Source organism: Chaetura pelagica, unplaced genomic scaffold (genome assembly GCF_000747805.2).
Source record: "Chaetura pelagica isolate M959 unplaced genomic scaffold, ChaPel_1.0 scaffold1203, whole genome shotgun sequence".
In the NCBI taxonomy this organism is placed as follows: Eukaryota; Metazoa; Chordata; class Aves; order Apodiformes; family Apodidae; genus Chaetura; species Chaetura pelagica.
Genome location: NW_009952725.1, coordinates 67,204 through 89,752, shown reverse-complemented (window position 1 = coordinate 89,752; position 22,549 = coordinate 67,204). Strand labels below are relative to the sequence as shown.

The 22,549-nt window shown below is 38.0% G+C and overlaps 1 protein-coding gene across 1 annotated transcript in view; it reads left to right on the top strand.

The window, feature by feature from the left end:
- Positions 1–19,534, top strand: part of MOK (MOK protein kinase) — a 20,342-nt gene extending 808 nt beyond the window's left edge. The window contains exons 2-12 of the mRNA XM_009994696.1: positions 4,230–4,344; positions 6,147–6,236; positions 7,805–7,875; positions 11,520–11,598; positions 12,022–12,070; positions 12,972–13,150; positions 17,103–17,204; positions 17,603–17,776; positions 17,999–18,110; positions 19,041–19,238; positions 19,325–19,534. Coding sequence (XP_009992998.1) covers positions 4,230–4,344; positions 6,147–6,236; positions 7,805–7,875; positions 11,520–11,598; positions 12,022–12,070; positions 12,972–13,150; positions 17,103–17,204; positions 17,603–17,776; positions 17,999–18,110; positions 19,041–19,238; positions 19,325–19,534 — 1,379 coding nt within the window. The remainder of the gene's footprint in view (positions 1–4,229; positions 4,345–6,146; positions 6,237–7,804; positions 7,876–11,519; positions 11,599–12,021; positions 12,071–12,971; positions 13,151–17,102; positions 17,205–17,602; positions 17,777–17,998; positions 18,111–19,040; positions 19,239–19,324) is intronic.
- The last annotated feature ends 3,015 nt before the right edge of the window (positions 19,535–22,549 follow it).

The following is a 22,549-nucleotide window of genomic DNA, read 5'->3' as shown; positions in this document are numbered from 1 at the left end:
GGCCGCTACCGGCGGCGCGGGCCCGGGGGCACCGGGGACGACCCGGGCTGAGGTGGTTGTAGATGCTTTTGTATTCCCGGGAAGCCGCCGTCACTGTAGCCCGCTGCCAACTCCTAGATCTTCCTACCGAGACCGAGAGCTGGTCTCTGTGCCAGTCCTCCTCTTCAACAGGCAGCTGCTAATAAATCTCTCTCTCCTTCCCGTGAAGCAGTATCCTGTCTGTTTTCTAGTCTTTCTAAGTATTTTCATAGAAATTGCTAAGTCTTTTCTTTCTTTGTTTTGCAAGTCCTTCCTTCCTTCTATTACTTAGCATCCTTCTTCAAACCATCCCATGTTCCATCCTAAACATTTGGTATTTTTGTGGATGCAATAATTTTGTGTCATGGCCTTTTAATTGGCTGGAGCTGAACTTTTTGCTTTCTTCATTTTCTCTTTTCCCATATGCATCAATGTCACATTTAAATGTAATGGCTTTTTCTTTCTCAGCATCTTGGCATCTTTGCAATAAAATATCTGCTTTAGGTTTTATAATATTCTATTTTGACTATGGCAGTGCAGTCACTTCTGTCCTTCTGTCTTGGATTCTTTAATTCCAAATTGTTATTGATTTTCTGTGCTCTCTAGTTAAAGTAATACAAGCATAGTCTTTAAATTCCATCAGTTGCCCATGCCTTAAATTCACATGGCTTTTAATCCCTGGGTTCTGTGCTCTCCTGCACATTAAACTGTCCTTCTGTTGAGTTATTTCCTCTCTACCATTTTCATGACCACTTTTTTGGCGTTAGACCAGCTAAGATTGGTACAACTTACTCTTCTGAACACTTATCTGCCTCTCTGCTAGCAATTCTAAGGCTGAACATCTGTGTGTGCTGAAACAGAGGGGAGGGAAGGAAGAGGTTCAGTAATACCTAGCTTGATGTATGTGCCATGAAAGAATTGCTAACCAGTGATTACGACACTGTTTGTTTAATTTCATCCTCAAGGATTTCAGTCCTAATATGCTGATAATACTTTTAAACATTAATGTCATTCTTCATCTTTTAGTACCACAAATTCAGGTGCACAGCCTGATAATAAGTTTTTATTTGTAGCTGTAGCAATTTTTTAAATTAACAGATTTTGACCCGACTGTTGTAATGTATGTTTGAAGTCCCTTGTTTTGGTGGGGGTGTTTTGTCACTTACAGTTATGTGGTGCTGAAGTGGGTTTTTAAGAATCTCCAGAAATCCCAGCTTGTGGACAGGGTTAAAATTTTTATTAAATTGTTAGGATCTTTGAAGTCTAAGTTTTACTTCTTCTTTGTCTATGCAAACGTCTGTGTTGTTCTTACAATGTCTGATTTCCTTTCAGCTTCTCGTTAAATTATACCTAACTTGTTACATGATCATTCTCATTTTCTGACTAGGAGAGAAGCTCTCTCAGCCTCAGTGACCTGTTTTGTTGAGAGTTTACATGTTGATTTTCTGCATCAAAGAGACATTTCACATAATGCAATTTTCATTCCTGATTCTGCACTTAATTCAAGCAATTCAAATTATTCAGGACTTTGCTGTCCTTCTTTTCACTGGATGATTCCCTCTTAAGTACCAGGTTACAGCCTCAGTTTTTTGTCTAGGGTTTTTATTTTGTTTAGATAGCCTTCTGTTGTTAAAAAAATATAAAACCTTGCATGTTTACATGAAAAAATCCTTAGTGTTGTAAGAATGCTTTAAAGTGTGTAAAAGATTAATTCTTCTTACACTATTAGAAGTCTTCAGTTTCATATTTTTTTAGTCATAACTTTTTTTTAGCCCTCCACTCTCATCTCGACTTCTCTTGTAGAAGCAAAATGCATGTGCAGAAAAAACATAAACAAAACTGAATTGTATCAACATATACTATCTGACTTCTTTATATATGTTTTCAATAAATGCGAACAGTAATGCTTGGCCTGTGTTTCTCTAACAATTATAGTTTGTTAGCACCTATGGCACCATAAATGTTAAGATGTTATTTTCAGGTAATTTCATTTGTTTGGTGGTATTTTTAATGACAGAGAATCAATTACTTGCTTTTAAGAAAGTAAAAATATGGTATTACCATTTATCAGAATCAAAGAGTAGGCCAATAAATAACTAATTATTTTTTGTTTGCTTTGCATATTCTTTTCCAAGGGGACTGGCTCTGACCTTCCATGAACATACAACATATCCAGTGAGCACATGACTGCTCAAAAAAAAGATCAGTTGCTACAAAAAAACCCTCTGTTGATACTTTTTCTTTGGAATTTTTTAGGAGTGAGATTTAAGTGTTCTGCATTTACAATCTCCATATTATATTTAGCCATGTAGACGGGAAATTAAAACTTAAGGTGGGGGTAGAGAGCATGAGGCAAAGTGTGATTTCTGCTGACAAAGCATGTTGTTTGCTCATTTGTGTTGCTTAATAAATGCCAAAGGCTGGGGATCGCGCTGCTTAAAGCACTAATTGACCAGTTATTAAATAATAGCCACATGAATTAAACAGTCTCATGGTCTCTTCCTTATTTTGGAATCTCTGTTAGAGATTGCCTCCTTTACCTGTAATGATTTTCAAATCCTATTTCTGCTTTTAAAACAGTTTTCTACGTGGCCAATTTACATACAGTGCATTAGATGGTGTAATTGATTTTAAATTGCTCTGTTTTTTCCTGTTACTCAAATTTAGATGGTCTAATCAGTGTATGATTCAGCATGATGGATAATTATCAGAAAACCTAAGCATCAGGTGATAAAAATGCAAAGAGCAACTGACAATTCTCACAGAAGTGCTGCAACTGTGTTGAAGAGGGATTTCCAAGGGGGAGTTTTCTGCTAATTAAAATAGAATTAGTTGGATCATGAGGAGAGGAGAGAGACACCTCCCCACCTTTTTTTTTTTTTTTTTTTTAACAGGAGTAAGTGTGAAAGTTGGGGAGGAGAAAAGTAATGAAGACAACATAAATTGATGGGTAGTTGGAAGACAGTGTTAGAATATCCCTGCCTAAGTAACTTTTTCCTCAGCAAAATTTTTTGGCAGGCTTTCTCCACTGTGAAGCTGTATTTACACTTGTAAATTAAACATATATGGAAACCTCCTTGGACACAAACAGCAATTGGCATGAAAAGGCCCACATCTATGCTAGTGAATTCTCTTATCTTCCAAAACAAGGCAGTAGGACAGAAAGTGCTTGAGGAATGACCTTAGGAGTCCTTACATCAAGCTGAGAAGTTGCTGAGGAGAGTGGTGGTTGTCAGAGGCTGAATCCATGCCAGGGGCTGTTGTCCCAGTAACGAATATTGGCAACTGCACTTCACTGAATTTGCTGCTGTTAACATAGCTTAAGGCTCCTACAATTATTCTGGCTCCCATAAAGGGTTGAACATGATAAAAAAAGTTTCCTGCTCTGCATCCCTCAAAATGACTGGGTTTGGATCTTTCTTAAATAGTAAGACTATGTCAAAAGCAACAGCAGCATAAAGGTAACCAAAATTAGCTTGTGCTCAGATGAAAATACTGGAAGAATTATCAAGGATAGAATATGTAGGTACTAAAAATAGAAGGAACCAGGAGGACAAAGTGGGTGAAGGGAACCAGGCAGTGGGATTGGTAAGGAAAAGTTAATCACAAAGCTGAAGGACAATAAAGAAGGAAATAAAAGAAATGTCAATGCTGAAGGAAATTGGAAAAAGTCTAATAAATTAATATAAATACAGCCTTCTTCATAACCCTATATTATCTACTTGACGGCTTAAAATTCTGCAGAACTAGAATTGACTGTTTTCTCACACCCTTGTTTGGTGCACTTCATTATTAAAGCCAAGCCAAAAGAACAATAAAACCCATGCTGAAACAATGACAGGAGACACTTGCTTTTCAAGATAATTTTTTTGTTTTCAATGCATAAAAATAAGAGTTGTGTGTTGTTGTTTTTTTTAAATAAAGATTTTTTTTTTGATGGAAGAATCAGAGTAAGTTCATGTATGAGTTGCTAATGGGCTGCAGCAGAACAAAGGTGTGAAGTGCTGTGCGCAGCGGCATCATGTCTCTGAGCAAGGTGATAGTAGTTTATTGTCTAAGATATAAATAAATATCTTATGTGTTAGCAAAAAACCCTTTTATTTACAAAATTTCCATTAGTCAGAATTTAACAAATCAAGTATGGCTTGATATGCAGTCTTTGTAACAGTTTCTGTTTCTAACATGCTGAAACAGTATATTTTTGTTTTTAGACTATAAACCAGTTTGTAAGATAGGAGAGGGAACATTTGCTGATGTTCTGAAGACACTGAGTCTTAGGGATGCAAAGTACTATGCATGTAAACGCATGAAGCAACCATTTCAAAGGTATGTAGTGATAGTACCACAGAAAATTGTATTTAAGTTTGGTGGGGAAGTGTGAAATTAAGACTAAGTGAAGTTTGAGTACACATGTATTAAAAAGGTTTGCATGTAGTACAGAAAGGGAATTCTGCTGCTGATAATGCAGGACCTTCCCATTTGGCATTGGGGTTATTTCCCTGGGTGCTCTAATTGATGTCATCCACTGTACTAAGTGCTGCCTGGCCACTGGGTTGAGGGCGGAAGAAGAAGAATGAAAACTGTCTGCATTTCCAAATGCACTGTGTGTGTTTGTCATGGTTTTGTTTTTGCTGTTAATAATAATACTAGGAGGAAATGTGTCAGTTCTCTCCCTGGACAATACTTTTTTCAGTCTTACTTAAATACTGCTTTAATGGAATTTAAAACCACTGTGTTTATCCTCAGTTCACATATAGCATTAGTTCATATTTGCATTTATATTTTATTATATCCATCAGCGACTTGCTACATGGTCACAAATAGATGCTGTTTATCAGTTAGGAACATAGAGGAGAGGGCTGTGTGGAAGTGGAGGTAGACTTGATGTTCTCCTCCAAATATACAAGTGCCAAACAGTGCCTTTTGGGTCACTGACTTTGTGTTCTCAGTTAAATACATTAAGTTCCCAGTGAAGTCAGTGGGAGTGACACATTAATACGTATAAAGTAAAATGGGACATTTTGCTCCTTCATGAGATTTCACAATGTAACTCAGAGCTTCAAAGACTGTAAGCTAAAAAAAAAAAAAAAAGAAAAAAAAAGAAAAAAAAAAGAGAGAACTGAAATATCTTCAAATGATGTTAAAGAACTCTTGGTCCATTTGTACATTACCTACAACTGAACAAATTGTCCAATTTATGGTCAAAAGAGCATTTAAACTAACTGCGTAGCTACATCAAAGAAAGATGATGCACAATTCAGTGGTAGAGTGTAACAATAGGGCATAACAAGCAGATTCTTTTTTTCCATGTAGCATGTTTAAAACATCTTTTTAGGCCTTTAACCCTTTGATGAATTGACCGACTTATTGTTTTGATGAACACGTTTTGATGAACGTGTTTTGATGACATGTTCTTTTAGCAACAGATAACAGTGTTTTAACCTGCCCATACAAGCTCCTTCTAGTTTCAAATTGGAAAATACTGTTTTGGTGTTTACCTTCAAGTCTGACTGTGAAAAGGCTTCTATGTCCTGTTCTGATCCATTAAATGTGTGCAAAACTCTGTTTCCTGCTTCTTCCGTAGAGTTTCTGTAGCTTGTAGTTTGTTAAAATCTAGAAGGGCAACATACCAATGAAACAATAGTTGAATGGTGTCTATTTTTCATGGGTTTTTTCATGTATTTTTCATATTTTTCAAAACTTAAAATTAAGTGTTAAATTTGGCAGGGCTAGATTGTCACTTTCAGTCTCCTGCTGAGCAGTAGTTGGAATGTATGCTACACCAGTGCAGAATAAGCAGTATCATGTATACTGTTATGCAGCACAAAATTCCTCCCAGATAGTTTCTTGGCATGGTAACTGATGTCTGGAGCACAATACATTACTACTTATCTAGTTTGGGTAAGTCCATGTACTCCAGCCTGCAAGAAGCAGGGAAGCCATTCCGCTGATCACTGATATGCTCTATAAGGAAATCAAGCGGGCAAACAATTTATCAGGCCCTGTGTTAAAAGTTCAGTTACAGAACAGAGTAGAGTAGGTCCTGTCTCATGACAGGAAAGAATGAATTATCATCCAGTCCCTGCCCGCAAGTCAGTCTTCCACTTTTCTTTTTAATTCAACTTTAGTATGAAACAAGTGAATGATCTGAGAGAAGTAAAAGCACTAAGAAGGCTGAATCCTCATCCTCATATCATTACGTTGCATGAAGTTATTTTGTAAGTATGGTAATAATTTATTTATTTCTTATTCCTTTATTTGAATGATATCCAGTAACTTTTAGGTATAGAGGCAACTAACCTGTAGCCACTTAAACATCTTATTTTTTTGCCCCCACAGAACAAAAAAAAACCAACAAATTTGTCAAATTCTGAAGTATCCATGCCTTGTTGTTAAGAAAATCTGATGTAGCTCTCACTTGCTCTGTCTCTTTTGCAGCATACCAAAGTTATTTCAATGTCACAATTAAAATTACAAACTAGATATATTGTACGTGTATCTAAACTTCATACAATAATATGTACTATTTGCTGGCAATTTCAACCCATGTGCCATATTCATTGGGTGCTTTAACTGCATGACATCACCTCTACTGGAGACTGTTTCGGTCAGAGCTTATCTGCTGAAATAGGCTGTAGTACTTCAGGGGTCTTTGTCAGTTTGAACTAGGGATTGAGGCAAACTAATTGGCAGTATCATTTCATAGGAAGCTTTACAGACACTCCATTGCAATAATAGAAGTTTAGATCTCTAAATTAGGCAGCAGCTGAACTATGAGCTTGGAAATAGATCAGTCAGTGGTGAAGTTGGGTTCCTTAGCCCTGTTAGACACTTAAGTGTCACCTGCAGACCTGTTCTGTCTCACAAAGAGATCAGGTTTTATAACAGCATCTACTCCATCACTGCACATTAAATGTCATCACTATGCAACAACAGTCATACACTTTATTATTCAAATGCTTGACACAAAACTTGACTGCTCTAAAATATTTTTTTCAAGCTCTTCAGGCTGTTTTATTCCTCTGCTTAAGGCTCTGGTACTGTACTGTTATTGACAGGGCTGTTTTCTACAAGTCTTTGGGAAGCCAGTAATGGTGTCAGCAGCTTAGCTTTCTGGAATTCTCAGCTTCAGCTGCTGTGTTGGTAACAAAGTGTAATCCAGATGGCCAGCCAGCTTGCCTAGCTCCTTCACAGTCTGTCTGCAAACTGAATTGCAGATTGTACCCCCAACCATTTGCTGTCTGAGTTCATGCAACAGAGGGGGTGTACTTTAAAGCAGTTATCTTAAAAAAAACCTGAAGACCTAAAGACATCTGCCCCTGCAGAGCAGTGAAACAGAAAATAGTGTCAAATCTATTATAATATTGTGATAATACTTAAGTGCTGTTGTCAGCAAAACACAGGTTCCAGTTAGATACTCAGTTCCATGCAATAGAACAAAAAAGTATTTTCATATACGGCAGAATGGCTTTCTTATCTTTTCTTGTAAGATGGTATCAGTTAATTTACTGGACATTTCATGGTACTGAACAGTGTGATATGCCCAGAAAAACATGCCTTCAAGTGACTTCATGGAGTAAATCAGTTAACTTTTGCAATGGACACTTTGGATAGCATAAACTAAAACTAGGATATCTCAGGCCCTAAGTTGAAAAAACTTCTATGAGAAAATACCAATTAAAAATGCAAATGTCATTTTTTTTATACTGGTTGAACTAAGAACTCTTTTCTATGCTGTGTACAAATCAACATTTCTGCCTTAAAGTCTCCTTATTTGTTTCTTTAGTGATAAAAAAGATGGCACCCTTTCACTGATCTGTGAACTTATGGACCTGAGTATTTATGAACTGATAAAAGGTATGTAGCTTATCCTTAAGGAACACACTCTTGTATAGTGTAATTAATTGTTTTTCAGTTGGTTGTTGACTGTTAGATGTTATAAAACTCGAGAGAGTTTTTGTGCTGTAGTACTTTACTCTTTATTTCTTTCCAGTGCAATATACCCACTTGTTTAAGGCATGGATGTATGCAGAAGGTTTGTAATTAATCAGGTCAGTGGACATCTATTTCTGCAGTCAAACTTTATACAAAAACAGGGAAATAATATTGACTGCAAAACACAAAATAATTCCTTTATGTAAGAAAATGTACAACTTAAAATAGGCTATTTGTTAGGACTGTAATGATATAAGAAGAAAATTACTTCATTTGTTCAGAAACTACTGAATCAATAAATAGTGATTTTTCAGTTATTGTATCTAGTTGAAATGCTTTTAACCAAATTTTCTCTATAAAATTAACATTATTCCTGAAACCTCCTGTACTTAACAATTCTGGAGCTGTTTATTGAAGCAGACAGGAGACCATAGAGCTTAAAGCAGAGTTCCTACAAACAGTTTAGAAAAAAAGCTGATTTAAAACCAGATCTCATATAGACACCAAAGGCGTTGGAGACAGTAAATGAAGGGATACTTGTAATTCAATACTAAAAGAGGATTTTCTGAGTAATTAAAATTGTGTAATGTCTTAACAGTTGGGAGAGTCATTTAAGTAACTGAGCATGCAACTGTATTTCAGTCTAATGGAATGGATAAAAGACCTGCTCCCAAACATTACGTTAGTGACCCTGGGTATTTGGATGTCTAATAGAAGGAGTTCCTGACCTAAATAAGAATTTGAGGTTAAAATGCAGTTGCTTTGCTCATCACTGAAGTAGACATGAATATTTGCTGATTTTAACAAGACATCTTATTTTCCAGGATAATTTTTTAAGCTGTAAAGTCAGAGTAATGGCGTATAGGAAGGAGTACTCATTGGATATTAAGTTAGTCCAGTGCATTAAAAACATTTCTGCATCTTCTCCTTCCAGGAAAGATACTGGACGTTAGTTAAGAAAAATCAGAATGCTTTGGTTTCTTCTTTAACTGCCTTTTTTTTAACCTCAGAGTATTTCCTTTTTTTTTTTTTTTCTACATTTATCACTGTTTCATTCCTTTCATGTGAAGAAGCCTTCTATATTAAGCATTATGATGGAAATTAGTCTAATAGTTTCAGTAAGTTCTGCTATGTTTTGTTTTGTGTTGTTTGGGGTTTTTTAATAAATCTTTTATAAAATTCCAATTTTACATAAGGTGGTTGTTTTCCTGCCACTTAGTTTTAAAAACTTACTTTCTTTATGGCATGGTGAATCAGTTCAAAATTAAATCTGTGTTCACTTGTAATCTGAAATGCTGCCATTAGGGGTTATCCAAACATTGATCTGGGTCTGTCTAAACTACTATAAATTGCTGGTTCTTCTTAGAGTTTGGATTTTGTGTCTGGACTGTGTTTACCATGATACAATGTCTTTTTTTCACCTGGTATTATGTGGTGGTGGCACATGGGATAGAGCTCATCAAATCATAAAATGAAAAACGGATTCTGATTAAGATTATAATAAGTTAAATCAAGTATTTTGATATTTTGCAGTTTTAAAGTAATTGAGTGTTTTGCATTTTTCAGAAGTTAACTTTAGAGTTTCAAAGTAGATGTATCAACAACACAGTTTCCTACAGGGCAGAAATAGGTTTTTATTTGTTTTCTCCCTTGAGCAGTTCTACTTGTGGCTTATTGCAAAGTCAATAAATGTAACGTGGGAGTAATTTCAAATAATCAATATGGCAGAAATGCCAAGTATGTAATTAAATTGCAATGTTAATCTTTCTGAGCCAGAACACTTTGACTGAGAATATTTGGATAACAATGGGAAGTAGAAGGAGGTCCTTTTGAATTTTCAGCGTTGAGGTCTGAAGGAGTTTATTACTAATTTGTAGAACAATTCAGCTGTGTTCATTAGCAATGCTCTGTCATTAAACTGTTTTCAGAGTGTACAAAAGTAGTTAAATTTCAGATGATTTGTAGTCTTTTGAAAATGTCTAGTGTATAGTAATGTGAATGCTTGTCACCTCCTGACTATAAATTTTGCAAAATTAATTCTGATATAGCTGCAGAGCAACTTAAAAAAGCTTTCCGTTAGAAAAGTTTAGCGGCAAACATGGTTTGTATGAAATTTTGTAATGAAGAAAAACTTGAAGCAGGAGTTGACTGAAAATTAATTTCTAATTTGACAAGGTGTATGGAGACACTTCTGTAATTAGAATAGTTTATTGTCATGCTACTAATGTGGAAAGTTGATTCTCTGGGTTTTTTTTCCTTAATAAACCAACAGATTTGTGTTATTAATCAAGACAAGGCCATTTGTCTTTACACAAAGTCATAATATTCTTGCTATTAATTTGTAGTGGTATCAATTGGGTCATCCAAAGTGATTAAAAAATATGGCTCAGAGAGAGATGGAGAAGATGCCTCAAGTGAAAACAGATGTAGCCTCACGTGCTGTCACCTTATGATTCCCTTCATCATTATTTCTAGCTTAGGTTTCTCTAATGATAAATCTGGAAGTAGAAGAGCATTTGTACCAGATTTTACTAGTGGCCTGTAATGAAAAAACAATTGAGCAAAACTCGTTTTTGTGAAGCCCTGATATTTTAAATACTAATAATAATCCAAGTTGGTTTGAATAGCTGCATTTTATAAAATCTTTTCTACTATGAATGACAAAAATCCTGATGTTAAAAACACCATTTACCTCTACTGGGGCAATAATACTGCAGTTCCTGGTGTATATGGTATTCCATCTCAAGTGCTTTGTTACCTAATCCTGCTCAGTGGATTATGTGGTGGCTGGAGGAGTGCTGGAATCAGTCAGGAACACGGGTCCTGCTGGCTGTTGGGCCCTGCAGCCTCAATGAGTTAGTGTCCTGGTAATCTCCCTCCTCCTCCCCAGCCAATTACTCATACTACTGTCAGCAGGCAGATCAGTACCTGCTTTGTTTTTAAAAAATGTGGTCATTTCTGCCTCTGCTGATGACATTGCAGTGTTACATAACGGCTTTACAACAAGCTCAGAAGGCCTTTGGAGCCTATAAAAGAAAAAAAACTGGAGTAGTTATTGAATGGCTCTGAAAAATAGATTAATATTATAACTCATTATTGTGCAACAGCAATAAGCAAGCTACACTACATAGGTTGACCTTGAATTTGCAAGTCAAATGTGAATTGCAGTCATTGAAGCACTGCAGTAATCCGAGGTGATTGATTTGACTCTTGAACCTTAAGGACAATTACTTTGTTTAGAGAGGAAATGAGACGTTTAGAAGTGAAGTATTGCAGTTCTGTTAGAACCTGGAAAACATACTGCAAGAAGAACATGCAGTAAAAGCTAAGGCATCACAGACTTTTGAATTGACAGTTGTTAGCTGAGCTATTCTGGTGCATACTGAAATCTAAATTGTGTCTGAAGTTGAGTAGAAAATGGATTACGAAGGTAGCTATAAATGACAGAAATAGTATAACTGCAATAGGTAGTGTTAATGCACTGTTGGAAGCTGAAAAGTAGTTTTTTGTGTGTGTGTTCTCTTATTTGCTAAAAAGGACTTGTACAACTTGAAATTTAATTCTAGGAAGGAGAAAGCCATTACCTGAAAAAAAACTTATGAACTACATGTACCAGTTATGCAAATCTCTTGATTACATACATAGGTAAGAGACCTGGTTCAGCAACAGTTTTACAGTCAATGTATTTATTATACATTTATGTCAGGGTCATCTCTAAGCAGAGACCTACAGCTGTCTGGGGCAGCAGGCTGCTGCAGGGAGAGAAAAGGCCTTTGCCCAGATGCATCTTTGCCTGTAGCAGAGCCCTGGGAGGCAGCAAGCAGGCAGCCCATGCTGCTGGCAGCACCCAAAAGGGTCCTCAGCAGCTGCTGCAGGAAGCCCTTCTGGGAAGGGGTGGCCTTTGCAGTCCTTTGGTAGACCTGGTGAGAGTGAAAGCAGAAAGGCTGGCCTCCCCTCCCTAGTCTTACCCTTTCCCCATTCCCATACCTGTTGTGTCAGCATGGTGGAATCACTGATAAAGTTTATCTTTTAACTGAACTTTTCTCTCTTGTGTTTATATTGATACAGAAATGGGATATTTCACAGGGATGTGAAGCCAGAAAACATATTAATAAAGGTAATTACTTTTATGTGAGAATATTTAACTGAAAGTGAAGCATATCAGTATTTTTCTCTTTACTCTGAGAAGTAGTGCTTGTTCATTAATAAAAGTATAGTTTTAAAATACTATAGACCATTACTTATCATACTGTATTCCTGATTTAGAGGAATGAACAGCCAAATTTGTTGTTAGCTAAAACCTGAAATGGATTGGATGTGTTACAGCCTGCATGTGGTCACTCTGATCTACAAACCTGTTCTTTATCCTCTATCAATAGATATTTTCCTTTCTGTGTCAGCCTAGGAACAAGCAACAGGATTCAATAGCTTGCTTTCTGCATCCAATTCCTGCATTTAGTGGAAGTTACTCATACAAAAGAGAGTAGAAACTTTCAGTTTATTTCTTCATTAAAATCTACTCTCCTGAGCATGTTATTTTGCTCATGTCTGAAAAGGAAGGATTTCAAAATTCTGTTTAGGACATTTTCTTTTCTGGCGATAAGTTTTTTGTTTAAGTTTTAGAAGTGTACATGAGGAGCCATGACAAAGAGAAGCCAAAACCACCTGTTGCATCACTGCGAAATACAAGAACTCTAAGAAAATAACTTCATCCAGATGTCCTATTTATCATCCTGCCCTTCAATAATAGTCCATATTCTTTTTAATTAACTCTTAGCTTTTTATTTTAATGATGTACAGAATGGTGTTTGCACATATTATGGGACACAGGTATCTTCAAGCTACTTGGTATTTCAATGCAGTTTTACTGCCATATTACTATCCTTGGGATTTCTCAAAGTTTCTCCTTGAAGTATCTGTGGTTGTTTTTTTTATGATGACTACTTCACACGTTTAAAGAAAATCTTTGCTTTAATATTTTGGCATTTCTAATTAATCAAAATACTTTGTTTTTGCAGAAGAACACCCTGAAGTTGGGAGACTTTGGATCTTGTACAAATATCTATTCTAAGCAGCCCCATACAGACTATGTCTGCACACGCTGGTACCAAGCACCTGAATGTTTGCTTACAAATGGCTACTACAGTTACAAAATGGATGTTTGGAGTGCTGGCTGTGTTTTCTATGAAATGGCAAGGTACAGTGTTCAGTGGACGGTTTTGCTTATTATGAATCAAGAAAGTAAAAATATAACTCAAATAAGTAGCACATGTTGTGGTTATTATGATCTTTGTTTCCATGGTTTTGTGGAAGCTTCTTTTGTGATTAGTCTGCAGGGCTCATGAGGCAGTAATCCTGTCTTGTCTGACACTCTGCACCCTATGGCAGGTTAGGAGTAAAGCTGTAGGATGTTCAAGAGAACATAGTACCAACAAATATTATTTACAAGCAAAATAACATTTTTAAACAGTTTGTTGGGGTTTTTTGATTGAGGTTTTTTGATTATTTTTTTTTGTTGGTTCTTTGGGTTTTGTTTCCATTGGCTTTGTGTTTGAGTTTGGTATGAACTTGTTTTCTCTGCTTCATCTCTGAAGAGAGGAGGGCTCATTTCCTGCCATGAGCATCACTGTCTGTCTTCAGACTTAAAGCACTTGATGGTTAAATTTTTCCCTCTTTTTTGACTTGCTCTTCTGCAAAGAACCTTTCTGGTTGAAAGGAAGGAGTCAGAGAGTTGTAGTCAATGGGGCAGAATCTGGTTGGAGGTGTGTGACTAGTGGAGTCCCACAGGGGTCGGTACTGGGACCGGTGTTGTTCAACATCTTCATCAACGACCTGGATGAGGGTATAGAATGTACCCTCAGCAAGTTTGCTGATGACACTAAGCTGGGAGGAGTGGCTGACACACCAGAAGGCTGTGCTGCCATTCAGAGAGACTTAGATAGGCTGGAGAGTTGGGCGGGGAGAAACATGATGAAATTCAACAAGGGGAAGTGCAGAGTTTTACATTTGGGGAAGAACAACACCATGTCCCAGTACAGGTTGGGGGCTGACCTGCTGGAGAGTAGTGTAGGTGAAAGAGACCTGGGGGTCCTGGTAGACAGGAGGATGACCATGAGCCAGCAATGTGCCCTTGTGGCCAAGAAGGCCAATGGCATCCTGGGGTCCATTAGAAAGGGTGTGGTTAGTAGGTCAAGAGAGGTTCTCCTCCCCCTCTATTCTGTATTGGTGAGGCCACATCTGGAGTATTGTGTCCAGTTCTGGGCCCCTCAGTTCAAAAAGGACAGGGAACTGCTCGAAAGAGTCCAGCGCAGAGCTACGAAGATGATGAAGGGAGTGGAACATCTCCCTTATGAGGAAAGGCTGAGGGAGCTGGGTCTCTTTAGCTTGGAGAAAAGGAGACTGAGGGGTGACCTCATCAATGTTTACAAATATGTAAGGGGTGAGTGTCAGGGGGACGGAGTTAGGCTTTTCTCAGTGATGACCAGTGATAGGACAAAGGGTAATGGGTGTAAATTGGAGCATAGGAGGTTCAAGGTGAATATCCGAAAAAAATTTTTTACTGTAAGAGTGACAGAGCACTGGAACAGGCTGCCCAGGGAGGTTGTGGAGTCTCCCTCACTGGAGACTTTCAAAACCCACCTGGATGAGTTCCTGTGTGATGTACTCTAGGTGACCCTGCTCTGGCAGGGGGGTTGGACTAGATGATCTCTCGAGGTCCCTTCCAGCCCCTAAGATTCTATGATTCTATGATTCTATGAAAAACAGAAATTAGAAAGACATTCCCTTTGATTTATATTGTAGTGTCTAAAACTCTTGCACAAGGATCTTATGTCCTGCAATATTTTGAATTTGGCTTCTGATGAAGGATGATTTCAGGAAAACCCAGATTAAAATCCTTTAAGCTTTTCAATGATGATGAAACTATAACTCAATGAAAATTGTTACTGGTCTTCAAGGAAAAAAAGGAAAAATAACCACCATGAGTATCTCTCCAATATCTTTGTGCCCTAGCAACAGCAGCAGTTCTTTATTCTCCTCCCACACTGCTGTCTCTGATATGCAACCAGGAGAGATAACATTTGTTTTGCTTCTTTCCTCCTCCTCCACATGGCAAGTGCAGCTGCCGCCATCACCATCACATTACATGACAATCCTTATGCTTTACCTGCTAACTTGTAGAAACAGTTCTGCTTTGGTCAGAAAATTGTTAACAGAAAAATCCCAAATGTGGAACTTCCCTTACAAAGTAAATTGGGACCAAAAGCTTTAAAAATGTTGGGGTTTTCCATTTCAGTTTGAATCAGGTGGGCTTTGAAGTTGGGCGAGAAAGTGACACACTGAAAACTTCAGTTTTCTTAGGATAAAAAGCCTTAAGGATATTTCCTCATAATTCTAACTTTCATTCTTCGCAACCACTGCACATTTTCAGACTTGATAGGTGTGATCAGAGAGAAATAAGGAATGTTGATTGGAATTTACTGAATTAAAAAAGATATGGCTTTGCCAAGCTAAAGGAAGTTATTGAGAGGTTTGTTTCTTTTTAATGCTAGTGAGCATTTGTGGAAGCCGTTATGCTTTACATTTTACTCAGCCATGCTTATCTTTTAAACTTTGGATCTCCCTCTTTCTGTTCCTTATAAATCATGGTTCCCAGATTAGATTTTTTGTGGATTGTCCTTCTCTAAGTTAAAGCTCTACATTTAGAGACAGGACATTTTCGTAGTTCACGCAGAAGCTGCTCCCAACTGCTTGTCTCAATATAGCTGCACAAGATGAATCAGATCTCTTTTTTTCTGCTTCCTCTACTCAAAGCTTTATAAAGACCTTCAGAGCAGTGTGCAGCCAGCTGTTTGAATTTGCAGTTACAAGAACTCTCCTCCTTCTGCTAAGAGGGCTGAATGTGTTGCTTTCAAGAATCATGTGATGCTACTGAAGCATTTCTTAAATTGTAAGCCCAAGGAGATGCTCTGCTAACATGAGAAAAGGCAACATGTGCAAGAAAAAAAATGTTAGTGGACCTAACTTGTTAAGTCAGATTTTTCTATTGAAAACAACATTTTCAAGGACTCTCTGCAAGTTTTCTGTTAGCTGAGGATCAAGCTTAGGAATGCAGTTCAAATTACCAACTTTCCAGTATTGCTGCTTGCAAATAACCTGTGTGTTAGGAATGGGATGTTTCTTATATATTTCTATGTGCATGCACAACAAAAGGGACTGCTTGGCTCTGCTCTCTTGAAATGAGGAAACCCATTGTCTTCTGGGATCTGCCACTTCACTGGAAAAAACACAGTCCCATATCCATTGCTTTTCGCCAGGAGGGATGTTCTCTTTACACATCAAAAGAAGCAGGGCCCCCTCTGCTCTTGTGAGACCCCACCTGGAGTATTGTGTCCAGTTCTGGAGTTCTCAGCACAGGAAGGACAGGGAGCTCTATAGCGAGTCCAGAGGAGGGCCACAAAAATGATGAGGGGGCTGGAGCACCTCTCCTATGGGGACAGGCTGAATTGGGGTTGTTCAGCCCAGAGAAGGTTCTGGGGAGACCTTGTAGTGGCCTTCCAGTACCTGAAGGGACCTACAGAAAAGCCGGGGATGGACTTTTTACAAGGGCATATAGTGACAGGACGAGGGTGTAGTGATTTTAAACTGGAAGAGGGGAGATTTAGATTAGACATTAGGAAGAAATTCTTCACTATGAGGTTGGTGAGACACTAGAACAAGTTGCCCTGGGAAGCTCTGGATGCCCCATCCCTGAAAGTGTTCAAGGCCAGGTTGGATGGGGCTTTAAGCAGCCTCGTCTAGTGGGAGGTGTCCCTGCTTATGCAGAGGGGTTGGATGTCGATGATACTTTAAGGTCCCTTCCAGCCCAAACCATTCTATGATTCTATAATATTTTACCCCAAACCTGTGAGGAGAGGTCAACTATAGAGTTCTGTTTAAGAACCCAAACTGCTCTGTCCACCCAGACACACAGTATTAATCTTTGCTCACGTGTTGTCCTTCAGTTGTTTATTGGTATTAAACTGCTCACAAATTAACAATTCTAAAATGTATCTTCCTCATAAATGAAAAAATTTTAACTGAAGTGGCAGGGGTGCCACTTTAATTTAATTGTGTCTTCTCAAGTGCTAACACCATCTCTCACCTTGCAGTTTTCAGCCTCTCTTTCCTGGATATAATGAGCTGGACCAGATTTCCAAAATCCATGACATTTTAGGCACTCCTGCTAGCAAAACTCTCCTCAAGTTCAAGCAGTAAGTGTGTATTCCCATGGTTATTAACCTCACTGTTTGAACATCCACACTGTAACTGTACAACTGTGTGCAAGTTCTCCTCAGGGAACCACCACCAAAATCTATTTCTGTTGGCAATGCTGCTGACCAAAGAGCCATGTCTCTTACCCCTGCCCAGAGACACACAGCGTGATCCTTGTAGACAGAGCAGAGGAAATCTGAGCCTGTATCAATTTTATTTGACCTTTTATTTGTTTAAAGCAAATGACATAACTTATTAGGAAAAAAATTTTTTTTCCAAGTATTGCTTGTGTCCCTAGTAAATGGTTGTCTACATCAGATGAGAATAATTTTTTTTCACTAAATTGTACTTTTCTCTGAGTGTGCATAAATAACTGTTTTCAACTTGCTTAACACAGGCCAAGAATTGCCAGTTTTGATTTCCCCATTAAGAAAGGAAAAGGAATACCTCCTCATGTGCACAATTTGTCTGCCAAAGGCTTCTCTCTCCTGTATGCAATGCTAAAATATGACCCTGATGAGAGAATTGCTGCCCATCAAGCATTACAGCACTCTTATTTTCAAGAACTCTGGCAAGTAACTTCAAATCACTTTAATCTTGAAGACTAACATTAAAAAGTGGGGGGAATGATGTGTGCTTATAATTTCAAGTGGACTGAAATTAAGTTTGTTTACAGTGCTAGTACATAACTTGCAATACAAAGAGTGGAATTCTTCGCATTGAGTTCAAACTTGACCTAAAGCACAACTGATATTTTTCTCTTTATTTTTCTTATTTTCCCCAAACTTTTTAGGGGAGCTGATACACAACCTTTGGCCTTGCACAAAAAAATAAGATTACTTGGAAATAAATCAGGGTCGGTACCTCTGCATTTGTTGCAAGTTTCAAAGGGAAGTCAAAGACAGGTAATATTTAAGTGGGAGAACTGTCAGCCCATTTAGAGAAAGTAATTTGTGACACTGAGCTTGTTAGCTAGAAACAAATGTTTGACTTAAGATAATTACTTGGTTTTATTCATCTGCCTAAGCGCTGGTCTGGATTGGGCCTGATGCAGTTCCCTCCCCTCCCCCTGAAGCCCTGAAACTCAAGTTATAATTTAGAAGCTGTGATACCACTTAATCCTTTCAGTAGGCTCTTGTCATAGTTGCTATTACTTATAGGGTCAGTTCTATGTAGGCTTTTTCAGTATCATTCTCATTTTGTTGAAGAGTTGTAGCAGAGACAGAAAAGGTGTTTCTGCTTGTTTCTGTCTGCAATCTACATTTTGAGCAAATAAATATGAGGGGTTTTTTAAACTTAACTATCCCGTGTTTGCCTGGTATTTGGGAAAACCCTAAACTTGTATTTGATGCTGGAAATAAAAAAATTAAAATCTGATTAAAAATTCTGGCAAACTAAAACTTTGTTTATATTAAACCTATGTGAAAAAAAGCTCAACATACTCACTCATAAGGGTTTGCTCAGTCTGCAAAGTGACATTGAAGTTAGTATTACACGAAAACTTTGTTTTTGAGAAAAACATGTTTTTCTCAAAAACAAATTACAGTAGCAAAAACCTCCAAACTTCTGTTGTGCATTTAACCTTGAAAGCACAAACTCTTCTTCCATTGGAGCAGCCACTTTTTCCACCACTTTAGCTCTGGGGTTCATCAAGTTCCTTAGGAAAAATTGCAAGAAACATAAAGTGAAGCATAAATTTTGAAAAAAGAATTAGCTAAAGTAGTATTTGGCTGAGGTTCTTGGGGATTTTTTCCTAATAATTTGAATTTTCTTTTACTTTTATTCCTTAAGCTGCCCTAAGAAAGGAACTGAATCTTGTTTATTTATTTTAAAAGCATTATGTTGGGCGAGTCCAGGAAAAAACAAAACAACATGGAGCTTCTGGTACAGAATTACCAAAAATCAGTAATTCTGGACTAGCCTCACTGCCTTCCTGCTCTACTCCTACATTACATTCTGTTTTCCAGCCACCTAAGGAAAATGGTGAAGCCTCCGTGTTGCGGTCCCTTAGATTTTTTGGATCAAACATCAAGGTATAGATTCTAACTTGTTCTTCAAGGTGCAATGGCAAAAGGTATTTTACAGAGCGGATTTCAAACTTCTGTTGTTTCCTCAACAGTCTGAGAAACAGAAGGAACTTAAGTCTTCCCTGAACCATTTCCACTTACCTGCTATAGAACCAAGAGGAGGAGGTTACCAACCACCTTGTAAAGCACCGGAGTGTGAGAAAACACATGGCCATGCAGGGAGAGACCGACTTGTGCTGCCCTTGCCAGAGATCTCCCCAGCTCAGCAGCACCTTGTTCTGTGTTTCTCTGACAATCTGTAGGCAAAGCCCACCAGGTTATGGAGGGCTGTTCACCTACCATTGTGGTGTTCTGTTCCCCAAGGGTATCAGTATTTAATTAAAGCTTTATTCTGGCAGAGCTCAGAGAGCACTCTGTATTGAACTTGCTAAGTATTTTTTCCTTTTAGAACCTGATGGAGGAGGAGGTTGGTTAAAAATATCATGAAAGGATTCTTTCAGCTTCAGTATTAGTAAGGGAATGTGAGATACAAAATATGCATTTTCATATTGTGTTAGAAATGAGAGGTAACCTTGGTGATTATTTTTTTTAATGTAAAAAATATCTTTCACTCAACTCGGGAGTGTATTCACCTCCTATATGTAATAACTTCAACCTCAGGTTTTATTGAGAAAGTGCAGGTAATGCAATCACTTGAGATACTTCATTTTGATGCAGTTTCTCTAACTGCCAAATATTTTAGTAACTAAAATCTAGCTAAAAGCTGAAGTGACTTTTTATCTGATTCAAAAGCAAATGAAATTTAGTCAATAGTTTTCTTCATGCCATTGATCTTCATCAAGTTTTAACAGTGACATTGCTAGTTGCTTACAAGAGCAGTAAAGGAATCTATCTTACTGTGCTTCAGAAATTTTGCACACAGATCATCAGTAACAATTCAGTGTTACTGTTTCCTAGTGCCATAAAAGGCGAGAGTTAAAAGGCCTTTACTTGCAAAGAGTAGTTCCTGCAATTTGATACCATTGATTTTTTAACTCCTGAGAGCTCTAAAAGAAATTGCAGTCACTAATTTACAGTACTGAAACTTGATGATGTGCTGCAAAACAGTTTTGCTATTTGGAGGAAAAAAAAAAGTTTGTGCAAGTAATTCTTGGCTGGGAGTTTAAAAATCTTCTGCTTACCAAGTGTGCACGAAAGGGATTTTGCAAATAACATTTTTTTGGATTCTTTAAGAGTTCTAAAAGATACTATGCTCATAGTTGGCAAATTATCAACTTTTTCACCCATCTGCCTGAACCAAATACCTGTGGGGCTGCTCTGCTGCTGTGCAACAACAAAGTGAAACCCAAGCAGTGGGCGCTAGAGGCAGGCAAGGGCGCTGTTGCATTGGAAGGCTCCGCTGCAGCCAGGGCGCTGTGGAACAGGGCACTGGGAAGCAGAGCACAGGGGAGTTACTAAACCAACCCTTGAGCAGCAATTTGAGATGGATGCCCAGAGTAGCTATTCCAATCATGTAAGATGCAGCTCAAACAGTGCAGTAAAATACACCTTAACATAAAGCTTTTATAAAAATACTACTTATCTAGAGTAAGTTATGCCCATTATGCTTCCAGCTCTTCTGCTGACATTTTAACAGGGTATGCATTTGTGATAATAACAATTGTTCTCACTCAATTACAGGTTTTCCAGAAGGTGGCTTTTTTGTTGTGGTTTCTGTTGCTCAGCTCAGCACTGGCTGGATTCTGTTGTAACTGCTTTAGATCCTGTTCCCTCTTCTGTCATTCAGCTTCCAGATAACTTTGAACATGCCCAAATTCCTCACTGTAACTTTTCAGTGTTGGGAAGAGAGACTCAAGTCCCTTACGAGTCTTTTTGAGTTCTACTGCTTACGAACACCCGTCTATCTAAAGTTCATCTCCACGTTTTGAAGAAGGTATTGTTTTCATACACAGGGCTGAGGTTCAACATGACAGGTAGTAGCAGATGTTCTAAGATGTGAAAATATCAGCAGGCTAAATATTTGCAATGCATACTGTGGGAGTAATTTTTTGCTATGTATTCCAAGTTGACTATGCAAGTTGTAGATCTTGCACCTGCATCATGGCCTGCTGTGCCTTTGCTCATTTAATTCCAGTTTTTCATAGTGAACTTTCAGAATCTCAATTGCAATAATGGAAAAACATCCCAGCACTGGCAAGAATTCTTGTAAAATAAGGGAATAGTACATGAACAAGGCTCAGCAGGGAACCCAGTTTTGCTGCTACTCACCCCAGGTATGCCAGAGAAGTGGCAGATTTCTCTTACTAAGACTGAACAAATACATTACCAGAGTTTTAGTGGGAGAAGTGCTGTACACAAGTAGAGTGAGAACATCACAGTAAAGGGGGAATTAAACAGCAGAACATACCAGGATAGCCAACTGCTCCTTCTCATTTTATTGCAACACATACTGGATGGTTGCTGTCTTTCCTCCAATTCCAAGCAGAAAATATGCTCCTGACCATGGTATCTCGATGTGTAGAGGGGTACATGAAGACTGGCTGTTGTACTGCTTTGTTACAGTTAATAATCTCCCTACTTTCCATGCTTTCCTGTTGGCAGCTCATACTGATAGAACTGATGGACAACTTCAGTAGTGATTCAGTACAGTATTGGTTTCAGTAACTATATTGAGGGCTGGGGGAATATATGTGAAAGAAAGGTGTGATTCTAAGCTTAGGAAATTGAATTAATGCCTGCAGGTGTACAGGCAACAGTGACCTCTGGCTTCTTATCTTTGGAACTCTGAGCTGAAGGTGCCAGGAGCTTATCCAGGTGTGTTGGGTTTTTTTTGTCCAGAGAAGATGGTGAGTTGATAGGTATTAATGTCTTTGGAGTTGGGCATGGTGTGCAGCAGTAAAAATGATGGTCTAAAAACAGGTAACTTACTGTTCTGAGGGATCTTGCTCTCCACTTATTAATTTCTTACAAGGTTAAAAAACCCTACTACCCATATTTGGCTGATCATTCAGACTCAGAGCTCTCTTACCTAGCACCATGCAGTAGGCAAAGGCTCATATTATCAGGACTATGTTCCTGATGGAGATATGCTACTTGTATTGGTCACTTCCCATAATCTTATGCTGGAAACCTCAAACCACAGATGGTGAAGTTGAAATAGTTCAACAACAATAAAATCCCCTCAAATCCTGTGTTCACAAGATACTTTTCTGCTTTCAGATGTGTTACTGCAACTGTTAGTTTCTATAATTAATATCAGGCAGGTTATTACTTTACCCACACACTGGGAAAAGTGTTTGTGGTATTTTTTTTTGAAA